The sequence below is a fragment of the Prosopis cineraria genome, unplaced genomic scaffold (genome assembly GCF_029017545.1).
Source record: "Prosopis cineraria cultivar Desert tree isolate PC_DT_omini unplaced genomic scaffold, ASM2901754v1 PC10, whole genome shotgun sequence".
NCBI classification, from domain to species: domain Eukaryota; kingdom Viridiplantae; phylum Streptophyta; class Magnoliopsida; order Fabales; family Fabaceae; genus Prosopis; species Prosopis cineraria.
The window spans coordinates 11939177-11962238 of record NW_026555341.1 but is presented as its reverse complement, the minus strand read 5'-3'; the positions used below and the strand labels follow the sequence as shown (position 1 = coordinate 11962238).

At 34.2% G+C, this 23062-nt stretch overlaps 1 protein-coding gene and 1 pseudogene across 1 annotated transcript; one reads left to right on the top strand and one right to left on the bottom strand.

Annotated features, from left to right (window-relative positions):
• Nucleotides 1–73: 73 nt before the first annotated feature.
• On the top strand, nt 74–16468 carry LOC129284624 (alpha-glucan water dikinase, chloroplastic-like). The gene is made up of 34 exons (XM_054920150.1): nt 74–361; nt 776–1077; nt 1718–1759; nt 1865–1974; nt 2101–2179; nt 2345–2436; nt 2528–2699; nt 3478–3699; nt 3837–4181; nt 4283–4393; nt 4512–4607; nt 4697–4837; nt 4931–5019; nt 6196–6330; nt 6585–6747; nt 6865–6954; nt 7042–7227; nt 8108–8170; nt 8265–8327; nt 8419–8478; nt 8570–8722; nt 8843–8926; nt 9448–9624; nt 9705–9811; nt 9937–10150; nt 11423–11526; nt 11708–11846; nt 11998–12123; nt 12730–12840; nt 13732–13830; nt 14503–14676; nt 14764–14856; nt 15060–15175; nt 16035–16468. The coding sequence occupies exons 2-34, from the start codon at nt 799–801 to the stop codon at nt 16237–16239; spliced, it is 4440 nt and encodes a 1479-aa protein (XP_054776125.1). The 5' UTR covers nt 74–361; nt 776–798; the 3' UTR covers nt 16240–16468.
• Nucleotides 16469–17009: 541 nt separating this feature from the next.
• LOC129284625 (uncharacterized) lies at nt 17010–18993 on the bottom strand (annotated as a pseudogene).
• Nucleotides 18994–23062: the final 4069 nt, after the last annotated feature.

The following is a 23062-nucleotide window of genomic DNA, read 5'->3' as shown; positions in this document are numbered from 1 at the left end:
GTTCTCGTGGACCCACGGGTTTGTCTTCAAAATGTCCACATCTCTCGCGCCAATGAATATCCCACGAGCAAGCAAGCTTCTATTCACAGACCCAAGCCTCCTTGAGACGCGGCCAAATCAAACGCCGCCACGCAACCGACCTCTTTGATAAAAGGCTGCGTTTCCAACGTTGTATCTCTTACGCAGTGCGGTTGAAGCAACACGATCTTTTTGCACCGAGCACTGTTACACTGAAGCTCTCCGATCTCTTCTTCACTTCCCACTAGCTTTCCTCCTCCTGTTTCATTCTCATCCTATCCGTGATTTTGATCGGTCGCTTCTCATCTGGAGCTCCTACTGGAAGTAATTTCCCCGATTTCAGGTTTGTTTTTCCTTGCAAATTCGTTAGTTCAGTTTGATTGTTTCTATTGCAGTACAAATGAGTCGCTTGAGTTTTCTCATTCTGCGCATTTTCGATTTTCTCGAGTTTTATTGAAACTGGAGATGAATTTCAAGAGGAGTGCGTATATTGTATTTTATTTTATTTTGTTAATCATAATTCAGTTGAATGCATGGAAATGACTGAAGAAAATAAAATTATATTTTTGATTTTGGAAGTTTGGATTGATTTGTGATTTGATGTTCGGACCAGTATGAATTTGGTGGGGAATAAAGCTGATATAAGCTGATAATGATTTTGAGCATTTTCTGACCAGATTCCCAAATGTGAATATAGTGTTTTGAATTCATCTTCTGATACAAACTATATTTATTTATTAATTTTTATTGTTGAAAGGAACGCGGACTAGATTCACCATTATGAGTAATACCGTCGGCGGAACTATCTTCCACCAGACTTCGCTTTGTCCATCGTTTGCTGAATATCAAAGTAAGGTTAATTCTTCTGGCACACCTGCAAGCTCTCTATTCAAAGCTGTGAGTATCAACCAAGGGTCAGCACAAACACAGAACTTCCTACTTTCTTCCAAATTTTGTGGGAACAAGTTGTGTGTGAGGAAACGAAAATTAGCCATGGGAAGGCTCGGACGAGTTGCAGGTATTCCACATGCTGTGTTAACCACAGATCACGCTTCAGAGGTAAACTTCAACCACGATTTAACAAACGTTGATCAGGGTTTGTTTTAGAGTATTAAATTTCATTTCGTTAAGCAACTGGTTACTACCAGTACAATTCTGTTTATGTTACAAGATGTCCAAATAAAATTTCCTGATCCTGTTCTGTGGCGTCGTATAAAGAGGTGACATTTTTAAATCAATGTAAATGCTTTAGCATGTGAGGTCATGCTCGCCATGTAAAATACAAAAATGGAATTAGAGGTAGAAACCCCATGCATTTTCTTGGACCTGTGAATTCCTTACTAGATTTTTAAATTTATTCTGGCATTAGTATCGAGCAACATGTAGCCCAAATCGAATACATTTGACCCTTATAGGGCACCAAGGCTAAGTCTTAAAAAATGACAATCACCTCCTCCAGGTTTCAGATTCTTATACCCAAGCATTTAGCGCACACATACACTTTTTTCAAGTTCAGATACTTGCTAGCCACAATTCAATCATTTGTTTCATGATATGAACTATGGACCGTACACTATAATTTCCTCTCTTGATTGTATTTTATATTAGTAAATAAAAACATGTGCCTTTGGATTTTTGTGCAAGTTATTCAACCTAACCTAACTCATTGTTGTATTAACTGCATTTGGCTGTGGAGCAGCTTTCAGGGAAATACAACCTTAATGGGGATATAGAATTGCAGGTACGCAGCTGGTCCAAAACATTGAATGGCTTTTAGGCACTTATATAATGAAGTATTTATCTATGAAGTGTGAACTAATGGATGGTGGTATACAATGTTGTCCAGGTAGGTGTTGATTCTGTAGCCCCAGGATCTATTACAAGAGTAGAAATTCAGGTTTCATACAATAGTGACTCTCTGATTTTGCACTGGGGAGTTATTCGTGATAGGCATGCGTATGTACAACATTAATTTTTCTAAGTATTTCTATTTTCCTCAAGCATTTTAGGAGTTAATTATTAATTTAATCTTCCTTCAATGTAAAGAAAATTTCCTCCCTTATATCTTGTTTCTGTTTTCAGGAAATGGGTACTTCCTTCTCGGCGACCAGATGGAACAACAGTGTATAAAAACAAGGCTCTTAGAACTCCTTTTGTAAAAGTAAGTTTCAAATGAGAATTGCAAAACGAAAACAAATCCTGAAATTATTGATAGATTACTTGCTTGTTCTAATCAAATAAATAAATTGTCAGTATACTCTTTGTTTCTTTTTATTTTTTTTTTATTAGTCTGGCTCAGAATTTTCTTTTCTGTTCTTCTTGTTAGTCTGGCTCAGGATTCATTCTTAAAATAGAAATTGATGATCCCGCTGCACAAGCTATTGAGTTTCTTATATTTGATGAAGCTAAGAATAAGTGGTGAGTTGTTATTCATGTTGTTTTTCTCCCTTTGTATTCATGCTTATGTGGGGAATTTAGCGAAAAGTATATGTTTTGACACTAATTACAGGTTCAAAAACAATGGTGAAAACTTTCTTATCAAGTTACTTGTGAAAGAGAGGCCACCTGTGAAAGATAGGCCAGTTCATGAAATTTCAGTTCCTGAAGACCTTGTACAGATTCAAGCATACCTTAGGTGGGAACGAAGGGGTAAGCAGGTGTATAATTCAGAGCAAGAGAAGGTCAGTGATCAATAGATGCCCGTGTGTTCCATTTGGCCTTGAATTTTCAATTTGTTTTGTATTCTATTTGCTTCATCTTACAATTTTTTTTTTTGTTTGAGTGATCCTCAATTTTTTGCATTTATTTCCCCCGTCAGACTTCATTGATACATTACTTTTCTCCTTTATCATGGGAATTTTATCGAATTTGATATTTTGAATATATTTTGGGTCCAAGTCCTTGCATATTCATGCCAAAAAGTTTATCTCAAATTGGTCTTAGTCACATGGAATCTCCCATTAAAGCCACGCTTTATTCTTCTCTACTGTCTGTCAAATATGAATTCTGTTTTTGATATTTCAGATGCTTTAGACTTTTTTATTATAGGTCTGAAACCTGTTTTCTTTTGTTTGGCTGTCCTAAGGTTCTCCAATTTTTTGTTCAGTATTACTGTTTCCCCTGCTTTTTGCTCTTTCTGTTGTATTCTCATAAGAAGAGGAATAAATATTCTTTATTGTTTTTAACTCTGTTAATGCTAGAAAATATCATATGCCAGATCTTTTGTAGAAATGCGATAATCACATTCCTGCATTGGGTATTAGCTATCAGGCTTATGAAAACAGCCTGCAGTGTGCACATATTGCATGTAGATGGTTTAAAATGATCTGGGAAATAGCTTTCATCAAAATACTCTCATCTTGTAGTTTGCAGACTTAGACAGAGCTATTGTCTTCTCTATGAAGCAAGATTTTTCCATTCAGTGAGACCTATATATGATTTTCCCCGTCATTTGTGCAGGAGGAATATGAAGCAGCCCGAGAGGAATTGTTGGAGGAAGTAGCCAGGGGTGTTTCTGTACAAGACCTCCGTGCAAGGTTAACAAATAAAACTAGTTCTACTGAAGCGAAGGAGCCATCTGTTTCTCAAATTACGACAATCCCTGATGAACTTGTACAAATACAAGCCTATATACGCTGGGAAAAGGCAGGAAAACCTAACTACTCTCCAGATCAACAATTGGTAATTTAATTAATGTGCTTTGATTTCTGTTCAGTGTTACCTAAATGGACAGAATTAGATCACTTGTTTTGATTCTTTTTGTAATTATGTCTGCTGTGGTGCTGTTATTGCTTTATTGACTTTTCCCCCCATAAAAGAGGGAATTTGATGAAGCAAAGAAAGAATTGCTAGCTGAGCTTGAGAAAGGTAGCTCCATTGATGAGATACGAAAGAAGATTACCAAAGGAGAGATACAAACTAAGGTTGCTAAGCAATTGCGAAGCAAAAAATATTTTAGTGTTGAAAGAATCCAGCGCAAAAGGAGAGATTTGATGCAGCTTATTAACAAACATGTGGCCAGAGATGTAAACCTACAAGATATAGCTTCACCAAAAGCCTCAACACTGACAGTACTTGAACGCTATGCCAAGGAAAGAGAGGAACAGGATAAAGGTCTTGTTTTGAATAAGAAAATCTACAAGCTTGGTGGTAATGATCTTCTGGTGAGGAAAATAAAATCTCAGTTGATATTTTCTGCTCTCATCTTTTTCTTCTTTTAAGTTTACTTGACTGTCTATTCTAATTAATCTTTTGCATCCTTAAGGTCCTTGTTACAAAGGATGCTGACAAGACTAAGGTTCATCTGGCTACGAATTTTGAAAAGCCTATTACTCTTCATTGGGCCCTATCCAAAACAACACAAGGACAGTGGTCGGTGAGTGTATAAATATGATATTAGTAATACATACAGGATGATATTTGACGTTTAAATAAATGTTTCCTTCAATACTTCTATGGGTATGTTAGTCACATAAACCTAATGGCAAACTCAGGTACCCCCTCCAAGTGCTCTGCCCCCTGGTTCTGTTGTTGTTCATGAGGCTGCTGAAACACAGTTTAAAATGAGTCCATCTGATTCTTCTTATCAGGTGTCTTACAAAATTAATCTTTGGTTTTTGTTGTTTATAGTCTTGAGTTCGACAGTCAAAAGCCTAAATAGTGTTGAATAATTTTTCAGGTCCAGACCGTAGACCTAGAAGTTGAAGATGATACTTTTAAAGGAATGCCTTTTGTCCTTCTGTCTGGTGAAAAATGGATTAAGAACAACGGGTCAGATTTTTATATAGAATTTGATAAAGGAAAGAAGCTGATACCAAAGGTTGTCTCACATTTTAATAGCAATCCTTTTAATCAATCTGCATTTGTTTGTTTCACTTACTCAATCCAATAACAATATCTGTTCCTTTGGAAGGTTAATGCTGATGGCCAAGGTACAGCCAAGTTTTTGTTGGATAAAATAGCTGAAATGGAGCACGAGGCACAGAAGTCCTTTATGCATAGGTCAGTAAACTCTTGAGAACTACAATTTATATGTAACATCAATGCCAATACCTAATGTTATATATCATAAAGTGCTATTGAACTTGTGGTTTATATGATGGAAACAGAGTGAATTTTATTTCTGAGAATTTTAGTACCAGCGTGCTACAAGATATATACACTATCAGGGCTGAAGACCAGGATGTAAACAAGGCAAATAATCAGAGAATTAATTTCCTATAGTCATCTTCTAATCCCTATCATTATGGCAGTCTAATAATCAGTATTCTGCCCTTAATAATATCCTAATAATGAGTTGACTATATATACTGCATACATGTTTTCAAACAGCACTTCTCTCTATTAAATTTTTAAATTTAATAGTTGCCTTGATTGATCCATTCTTTTCCATCTAATTTTTCCCCAGTTACAGATGCTTATGTAAGTTGACAGAGATAATGATGCTAAAATTTCAATTATCTGCTTTTGTTGCGCCATTTAAACCTCTTGAGCATGTCATGAATTGTCTATTTATGCCAGACTTCGTTCAGGGTTTAGGGTTTCTGTAATTTTGCTGGCATGTTAGATGTCTCCTTTAGGATATCAATCTTCTATATTGACAAAGTCCAATATGAAAATTAGCTCATTTTCTACTTTAAAATTGAGCAGCAGCAGCAGCACAATGTAGCTTCAATGGAGATTTGAAAATAATTCAAGTCCATCTGGTGTCAACAGTTTTTTTTTTTTTTTGTTGGGAAAGCTTAGTGCTGTAAAGAGAAGTTTTCCCCCACAAATATTTTCTTAAACCTGAACATTCTTTATGTCATAGATGCCAACATCCATTTGCTCACATGGACTATAGAGGGAATTTCGTTCGTTGACTGACCCTATTGTACATTCCTTGTCAAATGCTTAGCATGTGTAATTTTTTCCAAAGACTGCCATTCAAAAAATACTGAAATCATCATTGTCTTTTCTTTGGATCTGTATTGCCAGCTCTGAATAAATTATCACAAGTGTGTTTTTCCATGGAAGTTAGAAATTTAAGCTTCATCTATATCTTAAAGGACCTTATATATATATATATATATATAAATCTTATGAAGCATCACTATTGATTTCATCTACTAACCAAAATGTTTTTAATGATCATACTTTGTTGGTTCTGGATTGATTACTCATAATTTTTTCCCTCAGATTTAACATTGCAGCAGATTTGATGGATCAAGCCAAAGATGCTGGCCAAATGGGCCTTGCAGGTATATTGGTGTGGATGAGATTCATGGCCACAAGACAGCTCATATGGAACAAAAATTATAATGTGAAGCCACGGTAAATGCTCTATGAACTTTAATGTTTGCTTCATTAATGAGCTTCTTGCCAAATAAGATGTTTTATCCCTTGTTTCATAAAAAGCTTCAGCATGAATCTGCCATAATTTTATCTTCTGCTATATGTTTGACATAATTTATCATCTGCATGAACAAGCTAATTTATTTGCTGCTATGCTTTATGATCATGCCTCTCTGTCCATGCTAGAGCATTCTCTGATCACCAATATTAATAATAAGTATTAATTGGAACAGTGAGATAAGTAAAGCACAGGATAGACTCACAGACTTGCTCCAGAATGTATATATAAGTTATCCAGGCTATAGGGAACTTGTAAGGATGATCATGTCTACTGTTGGTCGGGGAGGTGAAGGTGATGTAGGACAGCGAATTCGGGATGAGATCCTTGTCATCCAGGTGGGTATGATTTGTTTTGTTATTTGCTTCTCTCCTTACTGTGTAGCTTTTCATATTTCTTTCCCTTTCAAATGCTTGAATACAAGATTTCACAGAAAAATGCTAAATCGTTTGCAGAGGAAGAATGATTGCAAGGGTGGAATGATGGAGGAATGGCATCAGAAGTTGCACAACAATACTAGTCCTGATGATGTTATAATCTGCCAGGTAATTTGAGAATTTTCCTGGACTTCTTTACGTCTTGCCTCATAAGCTTCATATTTCATATTTGATTTTTTTGGTAAATCTGTCCAGGCACTGATTGATTATATAGATAGTGACCTTGATATTGGTGTTTACTGGAAAACTTTGAATGACAATGGGATAACAAAAGAACGCCTTCTTAGCTATGACCGTGCCATCCATTCCGAACCAAATTTCCGGAGAGATCAAAAGGAAGGTCTTTTGCGTGATCTTGGTAACTACATGAGGACCTTGAAGGTTGGACAGATATATCTTTGTTGTCTTGTTCTGTTTTCTATCCTATAACTGTTCTCTGTTTAAAATGCCTTGGCTTGTTAATAATTTTGTATTTTGTCATGGTTTTTGTTGATAAATGTCTCTCGTATTGAGAGGGGGGAATGAAAAATAAAATGTTGGAGCATATAGTGATAGGCATCTGAGCAAGGTGGGGAACCTTCACTTAAGAGATCTATCGAGGCAAGAAAACCACTCCTATTTAAGTGCCCTTTTAAGCAGCCATACTATTTGATGTACAGCTTAGGCATCCTGTACTACACTGGTAATTATCAATAAGCCACTTTCAGAAAGCTGATATCCTTTTAGAGTCACCGTTCATCAGCTTTGATACCACTTGATAGTAGAAAACAGAAGGCAGGTGGATGAAGAGAGAATAGAGTGCATGAGGAAATCTCATAAACTAACATGACTCCCTCCAAATCAGATTACAAGCATTGTATGTTAGAATGCTAACTAGCCAACTATCATAAATTCATACCAAGCAGAACAGAACCAAGCAGCAACTTCAACTATTTCTCTTCTACTTTTCATTTACACATAACAGTATCCCTATGTAATATGTTTGTTTGGATATTTCTGATTCTAAAGGAAAGTAATTGCATCTCAATTAGTATTGCATAAAAATTGCTGTTGCCAAAAATTAGAAGAGGGAGCAGTGCAATTCTACTTTTAATTTTATAGGCCCCAGTAACTGCTAAACTCTATTTGGATCTGTTATGCATCTGCCATTCCCTTGGTATTACTCAAAGAAACTTTTTTCCGGTCCTGTGTTGCCTAACCTTGAGTCACTTAGGTCACCTAATCAATAATACTGTCATGTAACAAATTATATCATCTGCAGGCAGTTCATTCAGGTGCAGATCTTGAGTCTGCTATTTCAAACTGTATGGGCTACAGAACAGAGGTAACAAATGTAACTGAGTTATGTCTTTGAGGGCATCATTTTGTACTAAGAATATAGGTCTTAATATTTTTTAACATATTCAATTTTTCTGCAGGGTCAAGGTTTCATGGTTGGAGTGCAGATAAATGCAGTGTCTGGCTTGCCATCTGGCTTTCCAGTAATGCTATTTAGCTTTATTTGAAGCTCTTTATGATGATATAATATCTTCTGAATGTTGGACTAAGTTGTTTGATGTTTCTTGCAAGCAGGAGTTGCTTGTATTTGTTCAGGATCACATTGAAGTTAAGGACGTAGAACCGCTTCTTGAGGTTTGTGCATCTGCAATACAGTTAATAGCCCTTTTTATTTGCTCATATGTCCTTATGTTATAATGCCTTTTTCCCCATGCTTTTACAATAGGGTTTGCTAGAAGCTAGGCAAGAGGTTCGACCACTACTGCATAAGCACCATGATCGTCTGAGAGATCTTTTATTTTTGGATATTTCCCTTGATTCTACTGTTAGGACAGCAGTGGAAAGGGGATATGAACAATTAGATAATGCTGGACCAGAGGTAATGCTTGTCCCAAGGCTATCATTATGATCAAACTATGCTCAGTTTATTTAATTGATTACATAAATCAAAGTTTGTTTATTATAATTTAAAATAATCAGCTGATTCATTTTCATGCAGAAAATCATCTACTTCATCTCTATGGTTCTTGAAAATCTGGCACTTTCATCAGATGACAATGAAGATCTAATCTACTGCTTGAAGGTATATATTTTTGTTGAATCTTTGGCCATAGAAATTTCTTGCCCATCAGTTCTGTCACCTTTTTAGATGCAGAATCTGGTCTATAAAGCTTATGTTTGTGATACATCTACTGAAAAGGATTTCACCTATTAGTGAAGTGTGGAATTGTAGTTATCTATATGTTTATACAAAGAAATATAACTGGAATGATTTCATGAGTTTGTTTCATGCCCTTTGTATTTACTCTTTATAATTATTGAGTGTAAAAAAATATATAGTCTCTTGGTCTATTACATAGTTTATATTGCTTTAAAATAGTGTGGGTTGTTCTCTCATCAACAGCTATTAATGATTAGACTCAACATGCATTAATTTGATTTTGCTTTATGCAAACTAAGCATTTCAATACTGGTTATGCGAAACTCAAGACAATACTAGAAATTCATAAAAGCTGATGTGTTTATGCTAAATGTATACATCATAGCCTGTGTAACTAATGAAAAATTTACACCACTTTTATATTTTGATTTTTGCTCTTCAAGGGTTGGAATCTCGCCTTAAGCATGCTTAAGAATAAAGACACACATTGGGCACTGTATGCAAAATCAGTCCTTGATAGGACACGTCTTGCGCTCACAAAAAAGGCAGAGTGGTACCAGCAAATTCTGCAACCATCAGCAGAGTACCTTGGATCTCTGCTTGGGGTGGAGAGATGGGCTGTATGTCCTTTCTCTGACATTTACTCATTCTTCTATAGCTTACTACCTTGTTTCAGACTTCTGAAAATTTCCTCTTGTAGGTAGAGATATTCACTGAAGAAATTATCCGTGCTGGATCTGCAGCTTCGTTGTCCTCTCTTCTTAGTAGACTGGATCCAGTCCTCCGAAAGACAGCTAATCTTGGAAGGTTAACTGATCACGTTTGTTGAACTTTAATAAGAATTTTCTGTTATTTATCATGGTGTATACTGTCATAGCATTATTCAGTTGTAGTGATAACCATCTTACCCAACTCTGGCACACTTGGAACAGTTGGCAGGTTATTAGCCCTGTCGAAACAGTTGGATATGTTGAGGTTGTGGATGAGTTGCTTGCTGTTCAGAACAAATCATATGGCCAACCCACTATTTTGATTGCAAAGAGTGTGAAAGGAGAAGAGGAAATTCCAGATGGCGCTGTTGCTGTCCTGACCCCTGACATGCCTGATGTCCTATCTCATGTTTCTGTACGAGCAAGAAACAGTAAGGTATTTGATAGAGCTGTGCTCTGTAATAAATATTCTAACAGAATCTTAAATGCAAGATAGATGAATAAGGGAAATTCTCAAGTATTGATATTAATGCATGAGTACCGAATCAGTGTTACAAAAAGAAAACTCACTGATTCTGGCCGAAAACCCTATTCCCTAAGACTGAAAATACAGATACGAGAAATTACACAACAGCAATAACAAAGTCCCTCACTGGTGTTCGAGAGACCAGCACTCTCCTCATGTCTATCTGACTCAAAAAGATATTGCTGAGTGCTAACAAAATCACAGCCAAAAATAGAGGAAACTAAAAGATGATCCTAACATGTGAAACTGAATCTACAGCCATACTTCAACCCATCATGACTTAATTCTCATTTGCTGGACCCATCGGATAATAATTCTAACCTGTTGGATAGTTCTTTTCTACCCTCTGCCCTTTCCTTAATCTTCTCTTATATGCCTGAGCATATCCTGAGGTTGCATCAATATTTTTAAATGGCTCTTTTGTCACACATATTATGGATACTACTGTTGAATGGTAGACCTTTTTTTTTTTTTTTGGTTACCTGTTTTTTAATTGGGAAGAATGACAATAAAATCCAATAATAGGGAAGTTTTGACAGGTAGGTCCTTAACAAAATTTTCTAAAAAAATAAGTTGCGAATACTAATTCAAACAGTTACAAACAGAAATTCCAATTATAAACTGAGAGTCATATTTAGAATTTAAATTTCTTTTTTTAATTATAACTTCTGAATTTATAATTCCTTGAATCAGTATTTACAGTTGGTTTTTTAGAAAATTTTGTCAGGACCTAACTGTTATAAATTCATTGTTTTCAGACTTTAATGTTATTATCCCTTTTTAATTTGATCTGTGATCAGAATGAGGTCACACTACTGCCTAGCAACACTTTAACAATGAAATATTTGGTGCCTGAGCTGCAAACTGGCTTACTTTATGGGCTACCAGGTCTTAATGAAATTATAGAACTATATCTTCACAATAATCGATGCATTTTCACAGGACGTGGGACTTGATTATCATAGATTATACATCCAGTTGATGAGATATTATAATCTGATATGATTGAGGTGAAGTTACTTATAAAATATAATTACATTTTGATCAAAGACTGCTGGAGCTCAAGGGATATAATAAGGTTTCCTGCTTTTTGAAGCATAAGATGAAATTGTTTTAAAGCTAATTATGCTTTCATGTTCATTGACATTGCTAATACTGACTTTCAGTGTTCATGCTTTCCAGGTCTGTTTTGCTACATGTTTTGATCCCAATGTCCTGGCCAATCTTCAAGCCAATAAGGGAAAGCTATTGCATCTAAAACCGACATCTGCTGATGTAGTTTACAGGTAACATCTTTATGTTCTTAAAAATATCCAAATGGTTATATTTGCATCCAAATAGGTGGGATGAAATGACTTGTATAGTAAAACAGTCATTTAACCACCTGCTCTGTGGTCTGAATTGATGAATTTTGTTTATTTCTCTTTTTCTACTGTTTTTCTTCATTTGTTTGGAAAACTGTTTTAGTGTGGTAGAGGAGGGTGAACTAGTTGATGCCAAATCAACTCAACTGCAAGAAGATGGTTCTGTGCCAACATTAAGTTTGGTCAGAAAGCAATTTAGTGGAAGATATGCCATATCATCTGAGGAGTTTACAAGTGAAATGGTTAGATTTTAAAAAAGTAACGACTATTTATGGAGTTGCATTCATTCTCTCTCATTTTAACTATTGATTTTGGGAAGTACCAGATGTGTTCGTGCATTCTCTTTTACTCTGTTACTGCACCATAACTTTCTCAGAAATTCTGTTTTTCCAGGTTGGAGCTAAATCACGTAATATTGCTTATTTAAAAGGAAAAGTGCCTACCTGGATCGGAATTCCCACCTCAGTTGCCATACCATTTGGAGTATTTGAATATGTTCTTGCTGATAAAGAAAATCAGGTCCTACATCACATTTCCATTTTCCTAGTTTCATAATGTGTGGACAATGAGATATCAAGTTCATATTCTGTGGTTATCTTTCTTTGATTTTAGTGCCTCAACTAGTAACATTTTCTCGTTCATCATGAGGATGATATAATGATTTACCAGCTCGCATGCACACTTGTTGGGATTTGATTCAGTATGTTGAATCATTTATTTGACATACAAATTAGTCTAGGTTAAGTTTCTGACTTGTAGACAATTCCATGGGTTACATTGTCATTGGTATAAAAGCTGAACTTTAGGGTACTACATCCAACTATTGTGATAGAATTTGGGGGGAAAATCTCTTTCTGCAATTATCCAAAGGCACTTCCGAATTAAACTTTTGTTCAATCTATGTTGTTTCCGGGCATAATCATTATTGAAATATAGTTCTGGCAGAGGCTTTCTTTTCTCAGATGGAAAACTTATGTGTCTTTTGTATTAAACATGTATGATAATTCAAATGCGTATGTGCTATTCATTATTACACATTTTCACGTTTTTTCAAGTTGTTACAGTTGGAATTTTGTGAGTCTTCTATGTAATATAATGGATTTTTAACTGAATGTTATCTATTAGGAAGTAGCCGAAAGGGTTAAATTTCTGAAGATGTCATTGGCTGAGGGAGACTCCAGTACCCTTGGAGAGATTCGCAAAACAGTTTTGCAGCTGGAAGCACCACCCCAGTTGGTATGTTATTATTAGTAGCATTCAAATGAAATTTCATTGTACCTTGATAGAATTATGGTTCCATTTGTTTAAGTTTAAAAATAAGTGATTATTAAATAGTTAGAGATTTTATGAAAAGTGATTTATTGCATGGAGATTTTATATAAAAGAAATTATTTTGTATTTGGCTACCATCATCAATAACTCTTATCCCACAAAGTGGACTTGGTTAGATAGATCACACAATACTATTGAGTTCCATCTGAAACCAACTCTTCAAATAAATCATTAACTAGAAGATCTTGGTTGATTACTTTCTTGAGTGCCCTTCTTGATCTCCCTCTACCTCTCTCTATAGAGCTAAAGATTATATGCTTACCCTTCCTTACCGGCATCTTCATTGATCTTCTTTGTGTATGACCAAACCATTTTAAACCACCTACCAATTTCTCCTCAATATAGGCCACACCAACTTAACCTCTTATATGATTATCATGGATATATTATTTATGATTTTCAGATTTTGTGATATCTCCATATATCTTTGTTCATAAAAATGATTTATTAGTGATTTTCAAATTTTATAATATCTTTATCTCCATAACTTTATGAACAATTTAACATTCTACCTCATAGATACTACATTTGATTATTTTTGGAAGCTACTCAAAGTAAGTTTTTTAAAATAATTAGAAAACTTTTTTTTTTTTCAAATTTTGATTATTTTTAAAAACTTAAACATTGTAAAATTTATCAAAAGTGATTTTCTTCGAAAAGAAAGTGATTTTTTCCTTAAAAAAGCTTAAACAAATAGGCCCTATATTTTTATAGTGGTGTTCCCGCCCCAAATATTCCCCATCGTCTCTCAAAAGAAAGGAGGAACTTTGATGGAAGTTAATGTCTTATTTTCAGGTAGAGGAGCTGAAAACTAAGATGAAAAGCTCTGGAATGCCTTGGCCTGGTGATGAAGGTGTACAACGATGGGAACAAGCATGGAAGGCTATAAAAAAAGTAAGACTCATACCTGTATAAGTCTATTAAACACAATGCATATATTAGATTTTGATACTTGGTTTGTGAAAGGTGACAGCTTGATCAAAAGGAGAGTGTTTTCTGCTCTTGTATTAATTAGGCCATGCTTTACTGCACTTGTCATCATTCTAGATACTTTCTGTTTTACAATAACAAAATTCCCCAAGGAAATCTATGAGATAGATCATCTCATGCTTTTTATGTATTCTTTGCATCACTTACGCTTATTTTAATTGATTTTTATTTCTGCGAAATTATTCAGTTATATACATATATTTTTGTTGAACAATTTATTATTAGCTCCGACACTAGCAAAGAACTGATTTTCCCTGGCTGGTGGCTACTATATTCCATACAATGATCTGTCCTGTTTTAGCCATCTCTCCCATACCTCCTCTACGTCTGGGCCTTCCTTGTTCGCTCTTTATTTTCAGACTTCATTCTGTGTCATTCATCACGCAAGAAAATGCTGGTAATGGCTGACCAAATCAGACATACCTTGCAAACTTTTGAAGATGGATGGTTGATGTAACTTGCTTAAAATTGCAGTTTCATCTTTGTGGTACTTTTGTATACTTTTTCTGTTGATCATGAATATTTCCATATTTATCTCATCTTTAATGACATGACATGTTGTTGGATTCACAAAAGGTTTGGGGTTCAAAGTGGAATGAGAGAGCATACTTCAGCACAAGAAAAGTAAAACTAGACCACGAATATCTTGCCATGGCTGTCCTTGTTCAGGAAGTTATTAATGCTGACTATGCTTTCGTCATCCACACAACTAACCCATCTTCAGGGGACTCATCGGAGATATATGCTGAGGTATATGATAAAAAGATGCCTTGTGTTCATCTTTTGAAAAGAGTGCAAGGAAGCAAAGACATTGAACCTGATACTCTTTTGACCTAGGTTGTGAGAGGACTTGGAGAAACTTTGGTTGGAGCATATCCTGGTCGAGCTTTGAGTTTTATCTGTAAAAAGCATGATCTGAACTCCCCTCAGGTAATCATGATACATTTTGTTAATTATACTTGTAAGATGTGCTTACATACTGGCTAGTTCTTGGTTAAGCTTCCAAATATCTTTGTATGGTGTTATTTAGTATGTATAACTGTATGCATTATGATAGTAGGTTTATGAGACGACCTTTACCTGTATATGTTCCATGGACATGCCATCGTTGCTAATATTTTGAACTTCTTTAGGTGTTGGGTTATCCTAGTAAACCTATTGGCCTCTTTATAAGACGGTCAATTATTTTCCGATCTGACTCCAATGGTGAAGATCTAGAGGGTTATGCTGGTGCTGGCCTTTATGACAGGTAAATTTTTCATATTTCTAAAATGAACGTCTTTCAAAGAACAAACAGAAATTTTGGGGTCTTCATTTGCTTGAGTTGAAAAGGCTAAAGCAGGATGAAATGGAGTAGAATCAAGATAAAAATTGTAGAATTCAGATTCCTAATATGTTAGATATGAAACTACGCAGGTTTACATATTTTGTGTGCTAAAAAATTCACATGTGGGATTAAACTCTTGAGAATGACATACATCTTAAAATTTCTGCTCATGTGATGTAGCCAACTTCACATAGTGAAATAAAGCTTGTTGTATTTCAAACAAAACAACGGAGTCGGTTTCACAGTTTGATAGGTTTTTCACAGCAACATTTAGAAGCGTCTTGGTTATTTTTCTCTCCGCACAATTATTTGATATCCGCTATTATTAGTTCAGATTAAAGTTCGGTCCAATTGTATCTTTTCAAATGTGATTTTTTTCTATCTACAAAGTTTAAACCTTTGACCTTGCTTAAGTGAAAGCACCTTGGTTCTTGGTTGGCCATGTGCTTTTTGGTCCGTGGTAAAGATTGTATCGACCACCCTCTTGGGCGCGCACGAGTGGGTGGGTTGCATAAAACATTAGTGAAGGCCAGTGACTAGGCACGATGTGGGGTTGTAGAGAACACTAATGAAGGCCAGTGACCTGGCACGATCAAGTGAAAATTTGGCACATTTATCTTGCCTGTTGTGTGTGTGTGTGTGTGTGTGTGTGTGTGGTGGGTGGGTAGAAACATTTATCTTGCTTTTACTCGTTATAATTATAGATTTCCTTTGTCATGAGACTTTCTGTGTTAATTTTCAGCTTAGGATATTAGCTAAATGAATTTTTCTTCCCACACAGTGTGCCAATGGATGAAGAAGAGGAAGTTGTGATTGATTACTCATCCGATCCCCTCGTAATTGACGCTGGCTTTCGCCAGAAGATCCTCTCTAGCATTGCACGAGCAGGAAGCGAAATTGAAGAATTGTACGGTTCTCCTCAAGACATTGAAGGTGTCATCAGGGATGGAAATGTTTTTGTTGTCCAGACCCGACCACAGATGTAAGCCTCTGTATATACCCATGTCACTTACCCAACCATGAGTGGAGTTAGCAATCTGCGACCCTGCTTATTACCGAATTTGGTTTAAACATTCAATATAGGGGTAGAATAAAATTAGTTACACGTTTAATAATTGTAATTTGAACAGATTATTTTCTTTATTTGAACATTTTTTCTTCCTAATTAAAGGAAATTCAGGTTTAACGCGCCTGAGAGGCATACAATTGACTGCATTTATTGTGAAATTTATAGCTGTCATTACCTTTTCCAACACAAGTTTTAAGATCAAACTTGTGTGCTTCTAAAGTTGAGGGTTTTGTGAAATTTGTTGTTTCGTACTTTCTTGCTTGTATTTGTCTCAGATCCTTGTACATGGTAAGTTAAGCTCAACGTGAGAGTAACAGTACGTGGTCCCTTGTAGCAAAGAACGGTACATGCAGTGCTGTGGTTTTCAATTATAATCACTCTAGGCCCTAGCAAGTAACACAGGTTCAACTGGTGAATGAAGGTCAATTTCCCCTTGCAATTTCATGTAGAAGGTAATAATTGGGTGTGGATTCGTCATTTAAAGTCTAATCACAGCAGCCAATAAGCGGACAGCGTAAGATTGGTTTGAGCCACTAAATGAATCATCCATCAGAGTTTGGAATGTTCAGGCATTTTGTCATCACTAATTCACCAGACATTTTGTTTTATATGGTTATTTAATTTAATCAAATTCAAGTTGGGCCCAATTGAAAATTGGTTTCCTAAAGATGTTTTCTTATGCAAACGTAGAAAATTATTTATACCCCTTGATATCTTAAGAATATTGTTTACCCTTGATTTACACATGAACAAAGACCCTAAGGTGGACAACCCTGGACTAAGTGTCCTGACACATTGATCCACACTTCATTTAAGCGCCCAGAAACGTGACGAGAATTATTGTACTGGGCAATGGCTAACTTACCTCTGTCTTGTATAGTCACTGCTCTCCCACTTAGGCTACTTATAAGAGCTTCAAATTCTATATTAATATTATCGTCTCGGGCAAACCCACTGAACTTTCTCACTGCTATGCAATGAGCTCTCCACTTTTCCACCTGCAAATTCAGTTCAGGATTCGGCTCTGGAGGTTTCCAATGATACTTCTCCGACATGTACGACATTACTACATAGTCGTTCCCACGTGGTGATGATGCTGATGTGGTGATGCTTGTTAACACGGGAGCAGTAAAAGCCAGTCTAGAAGAATCCAGATTACCGCCATGCATGTATTGATACAACCTGGGAGCGTGCGTGGGAGGTAAACATGAATATAATGTTATACTATAAAAAAAACTACATTAAGATCACAGTAATCTGCAAAAGATACAACTTATATACCAACGTCAAGCACTGTTTTAATTTAACAACTTCGATCATTATCTCATGTACCCTCCTCCCACAACTTATTTTTGTTTTAATTGGTGAGCACCCACTCAAACTTTGCATGATCTTGACTACTTATAATGACTAGGTTTATTTAACCACTTTATTTTTAAAGTTTACTTTTTTGGGTGAAGCTTCCAGTATCTTGAGCTTGTTCCACAAGTTGAGAGGACATGACAAGAGCCCAAACTAATCTGAATTGAGCTGGGACAAAGATCCTTTCTAGCAGAAACTCTATCACCAACACTACTACATTCTCAAGTTCAAACTTGGGATTTTTGATTAAACTGATACAATTTCTTCATCAGTTGAATCAAATCTCTGGTGGTAAGCTTACTATTTTCAAACACCTAAAGAGCTACGATCCTTTCTAGCAAGTAACTTGGCATGGACGTACCTTTTTGTTTAAATCAATCCTTCATTATATCCCCTCAATGCCCTTCTACCCTAGATAATCCTGGTCTTATTTTGCCTTAGTCGTCTAAATCACCCCACGATAGATAATACGTGCGCTGATCAATTTCCTTCATAAGATTAATTAGTAGCAAACAAATTTCTCACTAATTTGTAATTTGCATGTTTTGCTATCTTCTGTATTCTGGCATTTGAAAGGGAACACTAATCCTATATAACCTTTCCTCTGGAGCATGACCAACTATACATACAACAAATTACTCACTGGAAAAGAGAAGGAAAAAAAAACCTGTGAAAACCAATTTTGGTGGACTGGGTGAAAGAAGTTCCTTGTACAGGAGCTGAGAGCCATGAGGATTCACTGTAAAGTCTGATCTCGAAGTCTGATCCAGAGATTGCCACTGTGTAATTTGAGATTCGATGGCTTCCACAAGCTTAGTGCTGCTACACATCGCGATGATGATGATGCACACGTAGTAGTAGAACATGTATGTTAATGGTGCTTCCATCTTCTCCTGCTCTCTCATCTCTGAAAATCTCACCTGAACTTTGAAGCTCCCTCACTCACTCTACGTCTTGACAGAGCCAGCTCTGATAGATAAATCAGAATTTGCAGCTATAAACTAGCTCAAGAGTTTTCATGATAATGATTTTTGTAATGTAATACCTTCCGCTACTATTTATAAAACCCTATCCATAGTGATTTTTTCATCATCTCTCCCTAATGAATGATACCAATCAAGGGTTGTTTTGAAAAGTGCTAACAGTTTTTAATATTTAACTAACTTCAACTAATTTCTTTGATCTCATGAAAGCGGTTAATAGGGTCTTACATAACAAAATAGACTAAGAGGGAATCACAAATTAAGTATTGATATTGTAAATTCGTAAATAATCTAGATTTGGCCGAACACATCCCATCTGAACCATCCAAATGAAATCTAGACAGTCCAAAATCTTATAATTTTATATTTGTAATGCTCTTCTTGAGAGATAATGATAGCATAAAGTGCTGATACCGGTAGGTTTGAGCACAGGAGATCACAAACTCCATTAATGTTCCTTGCAAATAAAGGTCAAGTTTTTCAGGTTCAATGAATGAAACATATAGTAATGTTATCCCCACCGAAACCTCATTTTGGTTGTCTGCCACTTCTTCATCCTTACCTCTCAACCAAACACACAATCCATCCACTATATGTAATTTCTTTCCTATTTTGGCATCAAAACTAGAATTAGTGACTCCATTATTAGCTACTACTCCTCTATTTTTATTTGTAGAAAAAATTATCACTTTTACTTTTTTTTTTATATAAGCAAAATCACCCATTTCAATAAGCATTTATTATACATTTTTTAAATCACCTCTTATAATTTACATTACGAGAAATAATTAATGCATACTTATGTTGATTAACATAGAGCATTTTAGTTTAATTTTTTTATTTTCAGATATAATTATTATGGGTAACCAACTTTCTTAAATTATGTAATATATTTTTTTCATTATATATATAAAACGAAGGGAAAGAGTATGTAATAGCATGAATATGACATATGGATGGAAAATAAGTGGACCATTTCTTAGTCCAACAACATCAATCACGCCTAACTTTTCAAAATCTTTTGGTTTTGCATCTTCTCTTCCTAACCAAACCACAAAAGAATTTTGGCACATCCATTTATAACTCGTTTTGAGAGAAGACTAATTAAGAGTAATTAGTAAAGAGGTATAAAGTCACTAAGAGCTGTCATAAACATTTCTCTAGTGGTGAATATATATACTGATAGTGTACTATGATGCGAAACAAGTGTGAATAAGAGAGACATGTAGCCCTAAAGAAAGATCTAGAACGAAAATTATAACAGACAAAGCATGAGTGCTAAGCATTATTTGTTGCTGTCATTGATGGGCTGAGTATGGCTGATTTTGTGCTACCAAAATTAGAATGAATATCATATATTTACCAACAGATATTAGTTCCAGTAAAAAGAGTTACTCTCTCATAACGTGGTAAACTATTTAAATTCTTGTTAGGAGAGATGCTCACATTTAGTATTTGATAATGCTCAAATAGAATTATCTCCAATAAGAGAATACGTGTAGAAAGGAATTCTATTTTTCTTAAGTACTTAAGAATGAGTTTAAGTTTTATTAATGAATTTTTAAAAAAAAAATTGGGAAAGCTACTCCAATTAGGCTTGGAAATGCTCAAATTTAATTTTTTTTAGTAAGGATATCAATACTTAAATTAAAAAATGAAAAAGGTCAAATTCTTCAGTTAAGCTAAAAGCTTGCTATTAATGTGATGACCTTATTAACTAGAGAGTATCTCTTTAAGTGGTTTTACAACTTTGAGATTTGTTTAGTCCTCTAATAAGTTTTCAAAACTTAATTCACCTTTGAACTTTTAAATTGTTACTAATTAGAGACCTCCTATTTGCAAAAATATTGGTCAATGAGGATATTTCAAGTTTTTGGGTCTTTTATTGTATAGAGAAACGGCCCATCGGTTTGTTGGACTCATAAACTTGGGCTTAAACCATTTTTAGGGCTCAAAGCAAAGTGATCATTTGACTGTGGGCAAAACAATAAGCCAGCTGAGAGAAAGGTAGAAGCATGGATGACATTTTATTAACAAAGTTAATCTAGTTAATATGAATTTGTTACATAATTTATTATGTTGTGAGATTAAATTTTACTGTCGCCATGAGAATTTTGTTAACAGATAACTTGTAATACTTTTTTAATATTTTTTTGAGTATAGAGACATATCCTAATCCTAATAAGTCTTAGTATTCAATTCTCCTAAATTTCTTTTATATAAAAAAAAACAAAGAATGGAAGAAAAATACTTAAATATTTAAAGTATTTATTTCCAATCAAATTGTGATAGGGGAAAATACATTAGGTTTTTAATCGTGCATCTAAATTGTTTCCAAAAGAAAAGCCGAATATTCATTTATATCGGAATCAAAGGTGTCTAATTAGGAGAAATAAATCAAAACTAGGTTGAGCAAGAGATGAATCAAATGAATTGATGGCCATCGTTAAGTAAAGTTCATTATGAGTTGTTCCCATAAGAAGTAGTCGAAACATGTTCCCATTGAATCATTGTCATTGTAAGTGAAACATCATCATGATACACACGATAACGTATTAATGCTAGCATGCACCACACCCACTGCCCCTTATGGAGTTACACACACACACTTTATTTCATTCAAAATATATGTAACTTTTAACAAAAAATCTCATATAATAAAATATTTATTTTTATGAAAGTATATATATTTTTACCTTTAATTTTAATTTATGATGACTGAAAAAAAGTTATAAATTCACAAAACACAAGAATCTAGTTAATAAATACAAGGTAAAATAGGATTTTTTTTTTTTTACAAATACTCCCTTCATACCACAATATGAGATATCTTCTAGAGGTTTACTTAGTTTGAAATATAGGGCATTAAGTAACTTTTATAATTATTTTTTTAACTATATCCCTAATTCATTTATTACTCTTTTGAGAAAATATGTATTGAAATTTAATTATCATTATTAAGGTACTTATATAGTGTATTTAATTAGGATAAAATAAAAAGGTTGTAAATTTCTTCTTTTAAAAAAATTAAGACTTTAGCTAACATTTTTTGAAAATGATGATTAGTTATTAATACTCTATATTTTGGTCTAGAGATAGTAATAAATTGCTGCTTAAATTTTAGATTAAGATTAACTAACAGAAAACACTTATATTTTAGATTAGAGAGGGAGAATACCAATGGCAATTGAATTTAGGAAAAGGAAGGAGTTATTTCTATAATATAACAAATTAAAATTTAAATTCCCAAACGACCTGCATTTGTTTTTATTGTATCTAAAGCAGGATTATACTATCTAATAAGAAGACAAAAATGTGCAATATATATATATATATATAGATATAGAGAGAGAGAGAGAGTTGCGTTCCAATGTGTTTAACCATGTTTTTTAAGTTTCAATGAATTATTTAAATCCCCCACTTTGGTAAAGGAAAAAGGATAGATGAAGGAGCTAATATGTGGATGTAAGGGAGGCTACAATAGGGTTAGGGTAATTATGGTTTTATGGAGAACACCGATTCTGATTACGAGGAGGTTGGGGAAATGATTCAGTAGCTATGAATATATCTTTTATAAGCTGATTGGGATTATTAGGGTTGCATGCATTAATTCCTTTTTAAGCTTTGTAATCTCATCATATAATATTCCATCCGTTTAAATTATAAAATATTTTTTAAAAAAATATTTTATTTTAAAATATAAGACATTTTAAATATGTTAAAGTTTCATTAAATACACTAATTTAATATTACCCTTTCTCTTTCTATAATTAATTTCATCCCTCTTCTCTTTTCAATATATTAAATAATGAATATTTTTAGAAGTTATATTTTTATTTTAAAAAGATAAAATTATTAAGTGTATTTAATGAGATTTATTGGTAATGTAAAGTTTATCTAAAAGTAATTTTATAATTTAAAAACAGAAAGAGTATATCATAGATTTCCTTGTATTGTTATTATTGGACACTCTTTTGAACGATTTTTTTGTCCTTAATTAATATAAATATTTAATAAGATATTAATTACGTTTTTTTTAATATTACCAAATCATATTTAAATTTATTAATTATGATAAAAATATAATATAAATTTTAAAAAATATTCATTTAAATAGGAATAAAATTTTATTTGAAAATTTGTTCTTTGATTTTAGTAAGGTAATTAAATATGCCTTATGATAAAACCAGAGAAAATCAATAAAGTAGGCTTCTCGACTTCGTATACGCCTACGTTCCTCATATGTGAATACAACACACACACACACACACACACACCGTTCTGTTTCTCCTCTATTCTATTCTTTCCATGGTCTCATCACTTTTAAATTTACTCATATTCCATTTCTTATTAAGTAATTAAACACACATAAATCTTTAAGCTTGCATGTGCCTC

Coding starts and splice junctions, on each gene's coding strand:
- LOC129284624 (XM_054920150.1), top strand. CDS start 799: ATGAGTAATACCGTCGGCGGAACTATCTTCCACCAGACTTCGCTTTGT. Junction 2,700..3,477: donor ATAATTCAGAGCAAGAGAAG/GTCAGTGATCAA, acceptor TCATTTGTGCAG/GAGGAATATGAAGCAGCCCG. Junction 4,838..4,930: donor GAAAGAAGCTGATACCAAAG/GTTGTCTCACAT, acceptor TTCCTTTGGAAG/GTTAATGCTGATGGCCAAGG.